The 9,153-nt window shown below is 36.1% G+C and overlaps 2 protein-coding genes across 2 annotated transcripts; both read left to right on the top strand.

Annotated features, from left to right (window-relative positions):
- The first annotated feature begins 367 nt into the window (after positions 1–367).
- Positions 368–5,920, top strand: LOC112737085 (uncharacterized). Its single transcript, XM_025786836.3, has 22 exons — positions 368–625; positions 714–741; positions 1,060–1,214; positions 1,310–1,444; positions 1,545–1,667; positions 1,773–1,880; positions 1,975–2,052; positions 2,138–2,245; positions 2,344–2,451; positions 2,649–2,750; positions 2,837–2,869; positions 2,987–3,010; positions 3,244–3,303; positions 3,548–3,634; positions 3,733–3,777; positions 3,855–3,946; positions 4,023–4,140; positions 4,414–4,502; positions 4,639–4,723; positions 4,817–4,908; positions 5,062–5,366; positions 5,636–5,920. Exons 1-22 carry the CDS (start codon positions 593–595, stop codon positions 5,665–5,667), a joined length of 2,040 nt encoding a protein of 679 aa, XP_025642621.1. The 5' UTR covers positions 368–592; the 3' UTR covers positions 5,668–5,920.
- Positions 5,921–6,640: 720 nt separating this feature from the next.
- On the top strand, positions 6,641–9,153 carry LOC112737086 (ammonium transporter 2 member 5). The gene is made up of 3 exons (XM_025786838.2): positions 6,641–7,363; positions 7,520–7,805; positions 8,504–9,153. The coding sequence occupies exons 1-3, from the start codon at positions 6,770–6,772 to the stop codon at positions 9,061–9,063; spliced, it is 1,440 nt and encodes a 479-aa protein (XP_025642623.1). The 5' UTR covers positions 6,641–6,769; the 3' UTR covers positions 9,064–9,153.

The following is a 9,153-nucleotide window of genomic DNA, read 5'->3' as shown; positions in this document are numbered from 1 at the left end:
AGAAGAAGAAGCGTGGGGAGGAGAAGAAGATAAAGCGCGTGTAATGACATTTTTTTAATGAGAAATATTTTTATTGGTATTTGACCTACTTGGATAAAACTTGGATAAAAAATATTTAAACGTGTAGCATAGTCCTTATTAAAATTTAATCCTTAATATTAATACAAAATATAATGATTATTTATATGAAAATATAAAAATAATAATTAAAAATGATCAAATTACTTAATATAATATATGATTATGTTATAATTATAAATTTATAATTTTCTGAATATAAAAGCCACCAAGCATGTGGGCCAATATGCTGACTTGGAGGAAAAATATCTAACTCCTCTCATTTAGACAGAGTAAAACGCACAGCTTTGGCCGCCAGTTGCCACAAACATTAAGCCAGTTTCAAAACCCTAACCCCCTTCACCGAATACGCAGCGAGACGCACGTATTTATAAACGAAGCAGCCGTAACCTTATTCACTTCTCTCTTTGCTCCAAAACCCTAAAATCTATCAGACGTAGGGTTTTGCAGAGCCTCCATAACATCCTTTTTTCTTCCTCCAACTTCGCCGATTACTCTCTCTTCTCCTCCAACAATGGCCAAGACTAGCAAGAAATCAGCTTCCAAAGTATTTTCTCTCTCTATCACTATATCTATTTCCTTTCAATTCGTCTCTCGTGATATAACTAACGCGTTGTGTGCTCTTTTCTTTGAAGGTTGAGACTGCTCCACCTGTCAAAAAGGGTATGAAAATTCTCTCTACGTCGCTGCTTCGTCATTACGTTTTGATATTGATGGTTTTTTTTTTTTTTTAGTTTGATTTGCTGCTTTTGGTCCATGGTTTATAAAGAGTTTTTTTTGTTACTTACCTCTCTAACGTGCTTAGACTTGCTTCATTGATATGTGTTGGTATGGTTAAGGCATATGAGTATTGATGTTATGAATTTGTTCACTGGAAGTTTTTTTTTTTTTTTTCTTTCAATCGTTGTCGGTTTTTGGTTGGAAGTTTCGTTACTCATTGCTTTTTTGTTGGATTTCCCTGTTGACTGATTCTGATCACAGGAAAGAGGCAGGCAGATGAGGAACTTGAGAAGCAAGTTAGTTTAAAGAAACAGAAGATAGAAGAGGCTGCTCAGAAGCAAAAGAAGGAAGTGAAGGTGCAGAAGAAAAAGGAGGAAAGTAGTTCAGATGATTCTTCTTCAGATTCTGAAGATGAGGTATTGGATATGAATAAAATTAAGTTTTATGTCAGTGTAAATATTGTTGCTTTGTTTTCTTGTGCTTATCTCGTTGCTAACTGTTTTGGGATCAGAAACCTGCTACCAAAGTTGCTGTTGCTTCAAAGAAGAAGCCTGCTAAGAACGGCACTTTAAGCTCCCCTGCAAAGAAAGCCAAGCCAGCTAGTAGTTCTAGCTCTGATGATTCTGCTTCAGAGTCTGAAGATGAGGTACGGCACTGGCATTTACCGTTATGACAAATTATTATTTTAGGGTGTAAAATTGTCCCATTTTTCTTGCATCTGATCTTCCCTCTTTTATTGTGCTCAGAAACCTGCAGCAAAGGCTCCTCCAAAAAGTCAGGCTGCAAAAAATGTTGCTCCAGCTAAGAAAGTCAAGCCAGCTTCCTCTTCAAGTTCTGAATCGTCAGATGATGACTCCGATGAGGATGAAGTGAGTAAATCTTAAGGGATTGTTAAACAGTACCTCATGTTAACCTTTGGTATATGTTTTATTGTTAGCTAGGATGCCTATTTATTTTTCTTTCTTTGTTCAAAGGTGCCCAAATCCAAGGTGCTGCCTGCTGTGGTTAAGAATGGATCTGCTTCTGCAAAGAAACCAAGTGAAAGCTCCGAGTCTGAGGACAGCGGCTCTGAGGAGGAAAAGGTAAAAAAAAAAACTCACTTAACATATCTGTTTAATGATTATCTTTTTCTTGGATAAAATAATAATTGAGGAATTGGATGTTGGAATCATCCAGAAAGCAAAATCAACCAAAAAGGTGCCTGCTAAGAAGGTTGAAACAGAGTCATCCTCTGATAGTAGCTCTGATGAAGAAGTAAGTCTTATTATTTTTATTTTGTCCCATGCTCTAATTATTCTTTTAATGCACTCTGATGCTCATGTATAAATTTTTGTTCCAGGATAAGAAAAAACCTGTAGCCAAATCATCTGCAGTTCCAAGTAAGAAAGTTGAGACAACTGAAAGTTCAGATGATGATTCAAGTGAAAGCTCTGATGAAGAAGAAAATGTAACTTTGTGTACACAGTCTTTACTCTTTAGGGGATAAACCTGTTCACTTAATTGTAAATAACTTCTGGAATGTATTGTATCATTTATGTCATTTAGGGTGCAAAACCGACTGCAAATGCGGCATCCAAGCCTTCTGCTATAGCTAAGAAGAATGATGACAGTGACAGTTCAGATTCTGATGATAGCAGCTCCAAAGATGAGAAGGTAAATATTATAGTTTGTTGATTGTTTTTAATAAATTCTTAGTTGTCCTTTTGAGTTGAAGCTCCCTTTTGTACCATGAGGTCCTACGTGCTCTCAAAATGTGCTTAATTAGATTTTTTATCCCTAACTTGGTTGGTATTTGTATTAAGGTACCATTGTATCATTGTATGACAATAGTTAACCTTTTGGTGTTACAGAAAACTGCTCCCAAGACTGTTTCCAATGCCAAGTCAGCACCTGAGCCAAAGCCTGCCAAGAAGTCTAGTAGTTCTAGTGAGAGTGAGTCGGATGAGGAAGAGGTTAGTTGGTTTATTCTTGATTCCCATATTTACTTGTTAATGTTTTGTCCTTTTACATTAAATGTGTTTCCAATCTTAATTTACAGGACTCATCTGATAGTGAATCTGAGGATGAAAAGGTGTGTGTTTGTTTTATCTTCTTGTACTACTGTTGTAATTTGTCTTTACCTTATTTATGTATTGCTTCACTATTATTTGAATTACTTTCTCATTTTTTATTCATTGTATTGGTACAGAAAACGGCTAAAAGCTCCGGTCAGGTAATTCACCGTATACACTTGATCTAACATTGAAGTGTATATAGATATTAATATTAATTTTAATTAATGTGGCATGTTTTACAAGCTTATGTTATGGATTCATTATTGTTAATATTATCCTTTGTCGATTGAGAATTGTGGAAGATCATGACTGGTGATAGTAATAACTTAAAAATTTTAGTTAATAGGAAAACTTTTGCTGTTTGTTGAAAAGACTCACTTCTCTATAACAGGGAAAAATGGATGTTGATGAAGAAGAGAGCTCTGATGAAAGTGATGATGAGCCAAAAAAGGTCTGTCTTGATATCTAGAGTTATTACGTGATCAACTTTTCTTTCTGGGCCTTAGTTTCCTACTTGTATTATGTAGTGTTAATTTGCTACTGTTCTCTCTTCCATTATATTCAACTTGAATTTCTCAATTTAGATATCTGAATTACGTACTTTAAGACACGTGTTTTTTTTTAAAATATTTTATACTATGTGAACCATTGTTTGTTATTTTGCTGTGTTCAATTTCTTTTGCTATTCACTGCAGCCTGTGAAAGTTTCAAAAGAAAGCAGTGATAGTTCGGATGACAGTGATGAGGAAGAAGAGAAACCTTCTAAAACTCCTCAGAAAAGTGTAAGGATCTCTCTTTGTATTTTAATATAGCTGTTTGAAGGCTTGTTTTGCTTTGTCTTGTGATTGGGCACTAAATGTATTTTCCTCTTGTGAAACAGGCTAAGGATGTGGAGATGGTTGATGCTGACTCAGCAAAGAAAGTTGTATGTTACTGGTCTCATTTTTTTGTTCTTTTTAAATATTCTAATATCTTTGATGGTGATATATCTTTGCTTTGCAGCCTAAAACCCCTTCTACACCTAGTGCTGCAACAGGTGGATCAAAGACACTATTTGTTGGAAATCTGTCATTTAGTGTGCAACGATCTGACGTGTATGTATTGTATCTCTTATATTTCCTTGTTTATAGTGTATTCTTTTTCTTACGATGTCATGTTATTGTTGTTCAGTGAGGAGTTTTTCAAAGATTGTGGAGAAGTTGTTGATGTTCGTTTTTCTGTTGACGATACTGGGAGGTTTAAAGGATTTGGACATGTTGAGTTTGCTACTGCAGAGGCAGCACAAAGTGTAAGCTATTGCTCCTCAAATATCTTTTTCTTTTCTCATTCATTTTGAAGCTATTTTTTTCCAACTACTGCCTTGCTGTTTCTATGCTGTTAACTAATTGCTATTGCTTTATTGATTTGTTTTCTCCTCCAGAGTGTTGTTTGACATGCATCACTGCAATCTATTGTTTGATTACCCTCCATCCCTTTTTGCTTTGAAAAGATGTTTAAATTATGTATTTGTTGATTTATCGGGGTTGTGTATTGATAATCCTTTTGGTTTTTGTACTTGCAGGCTCTTGAATTGAATGAGCATGAGTTGTTGAATCGTCCTGTTAGGCTTGATTTAGCTCGTGAAAGAGGTGCATATACCCCTGGTGGCAGGTAATTATTATATCATCTCCTCCTTCCCTCCCATGCCTCATATCTACTTCTATAACCTTTTTCTCTACTCACTTTCATGGCTTGCTTCCACGTATTTCCTTCTCTTTATCCATTGTAATACTTGTTGCAATTTCAGCAATTCCTTCCAGAAAGGTGGTCAGCGTCAAACTGGCCAAACTATATACATAAGGGGTTTTGATAAATCTCTTGGAGAAGAAGAGGTAATTTTATTTCTATCATGTTGGCTGCTGCTTCCCTTGCATGTGTTTCTTTTTGCAATTTGTATTTGAATACTGCCAAAATTGTGGTTGCAGGTAAGAGCTAGCCTAAATGAGCATTTTGGTGCCTGCGGGGAGATCTCGAGGGTGTCAATCCCAAAAGATTTCGAGTCTGGATATCCTAAAGGGTTTGTTTCTTCAAATTCTTTCTCGTTTATTTTTAGTGAAAGATTTGCTATTTCAGTTTTTTGTGCATCCTTTTGTTTCTCAAGTTGGATGCTCAAAATGATTGTTACGTGTTGCTTTGAGTTTAGCAAACTGACACCAGGTGTAATTTACAGTTTTGCCTATATCGACTTCAAGGATTCTTCTAGCATGAAAAAAGCTCTAGAACTCAATGAAACTGAACTTGCTGGTGGTTATTACCTCTCAGTTGAAGAAGCCAAACCTAGAGATGGCTTTGGTTCAGGTGGTGGAAGAGGTGGCGGTCGATTTGGAGGTAGGAGTAATGAAGGTGGTCGATTTGGAGGAAGGAGTGGTGGTGGCCGATTTGGTGGTGGAAGGGGTGGTAGTGATCGAGGCAGAGGTGGTCGAGGAAGAGGTGGGGGAAGGGGTTTTGGAAATAAACCGACATTTGCTGCAGAAGGTATGCAACTATTTCCTTTCCATTGCTCTGATTTTTTCGGACATTGATTGTTGCCTTACGTTTTGAGGACTGAGAGTTAAGGATTTGATGGATACTTAAGTTTCAACATTCTATAACCTAATAGTTTTTGCTGAATGAATATTGTTTATTATGTTACCATTTTAGCTTTTGATTGATTATATGCATCAATGCAATTTATTCTCCTCAATCTGAATCTGTTGTTTTTTTTCCATGTCAATTTCTGATGATTTTGATTTTCCTCTGTTCAGGAAAAAAGACCACATTTGCCGATGACGACTAGAGTGGTGGATTTGGAAGAAGTTTACTATATTTAGTTACCGTAATTTATTATTCAGCTGTTTTGCCCTTCAATTTTGTTTTACTAAGATGAATTCGCAGAAATCCAGTGTACCGAAAAAGTTGTTTTAAGGGGTGGTCCAGTACGTGTCTGATTAACATTTTTGTATGCTTGCGTGATCCCGATTAGTCATGTAGAGAACTCTTTATTATATAATTATAATATTTTTAATGACAATATTTCATGTTGAGGAAAACCGTAGTGCCCATTTTTTCAGTTGAGTGTGTTTAGCTTATTCGAGGAATAATTGGTTATAAAAAAGGTTTTGATTTTGCATGTTAAAATCGGCTGATACTTTTGTTGAATCATTCTAGAGTTGTTTTAATAATATAAGTTTCCCATAGTAAAGTCATCCCAATATTTGCATCTTTCGATAGGATAAATTACCAAATTCCAAAAGTCTATGATGATTAATAATGAAATTTTAGTGATGCAAGATTCAGTACTACCAGTACATACTAGCTTCTTGCCTTTACTTTAGCAATATACAAGAATAATTGCTTGCACCCTTTCATAACTCTGCACCGTTGTACGTCAAGACAAAATGCAAATTCGTTTATTCACAAGGTTAAATTTCAGTTGTGGGTCTTGCTTTCAGCTACTCCATAGTCCATACTGGATTCCCTTCTAAAATGTCTTTAGAACACTAATAAGACTCAATATTTAAATGGTGTACCTAGACATCTTTCAGCTTTGTGATTGGCAGAGAGTGCCAAAACCGCCAAGAAATAAAGGAAATCTATAAAATGACGAGCATTGGAGATGCCGTTAATAACAAAAGCACTTGTAATACCCGTCAATGTATAGAAAAATATTATTAAGAACGAAGCGGCCTAAGACAATGTAACAACCTTGGACAAAATATGAAACAGGTTACAGCTATGTCAAGAGAATCAAAAGCAATTAAACAAAGTCCTTCAATTTATATAAAGCACCATATTACACCTCTCAAGCTTCCCATTCATTCTCTTTTTCTTTCCAGATAAATAAAGTATACAAACAAGATAGGAAAAATATATAGAAAACATAAAAAAAAAAAAAAAACATGGCAGCGACATTGCCTTCGAACATCTTGCCATCCCCTTCGAGTCCTGATTGGTTGAATAAAGCCGACAATGCGTGGCAACTCGTCGCAGCAACACTCGTCGGCCTTCAAAGTGTTCCTGGACTCATAATCTTGTATGGAGGAGCAGTGAAGAAAAAATGGGCAGTGAACTCGGCGTTCATGTCCTTGTATGCATTTGCATGTGTCTTCTTCTGTTGGATTGTGTGGGGTTATAGAATGTCCTTTGGTGATAAGCTTGCACCATTTTGGGGTAAAGCTGCCGTTGCACTTGATGAAAAGTACCTTCTTGACCCTGCATTTTCAGGGATGTTCCCAAATGCAACAATGGTGTATTTCCAGGGTGTGTTTGCAGCCATAACATTGATTTTGATAGCTGGTGCTTTGTTGGGAAGAATGAACTTTTATGCATGGATGGCTTTTGTGCCTCTTTGGCTCACTTTCTCATACACCTTCACTGCATTCAGTATATGGAGTCCAAATGGGTTCTTGTTCAAGCTTGGGATAATTGATTACTCTGGTGGATATGTTATTCATTTGTCTTCTGGGGTTGCTGGATTCACTGCTGCTTATTGGGTAAGCAATATATGATCATAAGACAGAGTGTTTATATGAATATCTTTATATAAAGATAATAGTTAAGATGCTGATATATATTATGTTAATTATCCAAGTTCCATTATTATATTTAGTTGAAGACATGAATATGAACAAATAATGCTTGTTACGCAGGTTGGACCACGTCTTAACAAGGATAGAGAAAGGTTTCCTCCAAACAACATCCTACTGATGTTGGCTGGGGCTGGTTTACTCTGGATGGGGTGGACCGGCTTCAATGGCGGCGACCCCTACTCAGTAGGCCTGGATTCCTCCCTGGCCGTGTTGAACACTCATGCTTGCACTGCCACCAGCTTGCTCACTTGGGTCATTCTTGATATCATCTTCTTCCGCAAACCCTCCGTCATTGGTGCTGTTCAAGGCATGATCACCGGCTTGGTCTGCATTACCCCTGCCGCAGGTTCGTAGGCTTTTCCTTGTAAGAATTTTAACTTTCATGGATTCCATTCATTCTCAAAAGTAAAAACTCAAGGGCAGTCAAGTCAACTTCACGTGAAGTTGATAGTTGAGAGAGTTAAATAATTTGACTAATTTGACTAAATCTTTGTCTAATAACTCTCAATTATCAAGTGAAGTTGACTGTATCTGAATTTTTACCATACTTAAAATTTTTTAATATTATAATTTTAAATATTTTTACTAGATCAGATTATATTATGATTTAAATTTTGTTACAATTTCATATTTTATACATTTAATTTTCTTCCTTTCTATTTTTTTTAATAAGTAGTTAGGTGTGATTGAGTTTTTTAGAGCATTAGAATATTCAATTTTAGTTTAATTATATTTTGGATCCTACCAAATGCATATTAGTACTTATGATACTATATATCATGAATAATGGTCACTCCAATATTTTAGTTTGAATTCAATTTAAATTTTATACAAAGTAATAAAATTTAATTCGTTATTCACCAAAGTGAAACCGTTTCTTTACATGAAAATTGATCACATTTCATCAATCATCTCTAATCTATTTCGAAATTTTGAAACACCAAAAGCATTTTATTAGAGTTCCTCTTAGTGAATCTAAGTGCTTTATAGAAATTGAAAGTGATGATGAAAAGACAATTGTTGTATCTTGATTTTGTTCATTAGGAGTTGTGCAAGGATGGGCAGCAATTCTAATGGGGATGCTATCAGGCTCAATTCCGTGGTTCACAATGATGGTAGTTCACAAGAGATCAAAGCTTCTCCAAAAGGTGGATGACACAATGGCAGTGTTGCACACTCATGCCATTGCAGGAACCCTTGGAGGAGTCCTTTCAGGCCTATTTGCTGTGCCAAAGCTCAACTTCTTGTTCTATGGTTCTTACAACAAATATGTTGGACTCTTCTATGGCCTCAAAATGGGAATGAGCAAAACAGGGTTTAGACAAATATGGATCCAGTTAGTTGGGATTTTCTTTGTGGTGACATTGAATGTGATTAGCACAAGCTTGATATGCCTCTTCATTAGGATGTTTATTCCTCTGAGGATGTCTGAGGAAGACATGGAGATTGGTGATGAAGCTGCTCATGGTGAAGAGGCTTATGCTATATGGGGTCAAGGTGATAAGCTTGAGAATGCAAGCTCTAAGTATGCAAGTTCAATGTATGATGATGTTGAAGGAGCCACCAATAAGAAAAAGCGTAGTGGCCAAGTTGAGATGATGTAGAAAGAGACACTAGTTAGTAGTATATGGAATAAGTTGATTGGAACTACTGTAATTTCTCTCAAGTTATAGATTCTCTTTTCCTCACAAAAA

The sequence above is a fragment of the Arachis hypogaea genome, chromosome 13 (assembly GCF_003086295.3).
Source record: "Arachis hypogaea cultivar Tifrunner chromosome 13, arahy.Tifrunner.gnm2.J5K5, whole genome shotgun sequence".
Classification (NCBI taxonomy): Eukaryota; Viridiplantae; Streptophyta; class Magnoliopsida; order Fabales; family Fabaceae; genus Arachis; species Arachis hypogaea.
The sequence above is the reverse complement of the archived record's forward strand: the minus strand, read 5'-3'. Positions and strand labels throughout refer to the sequence as shown.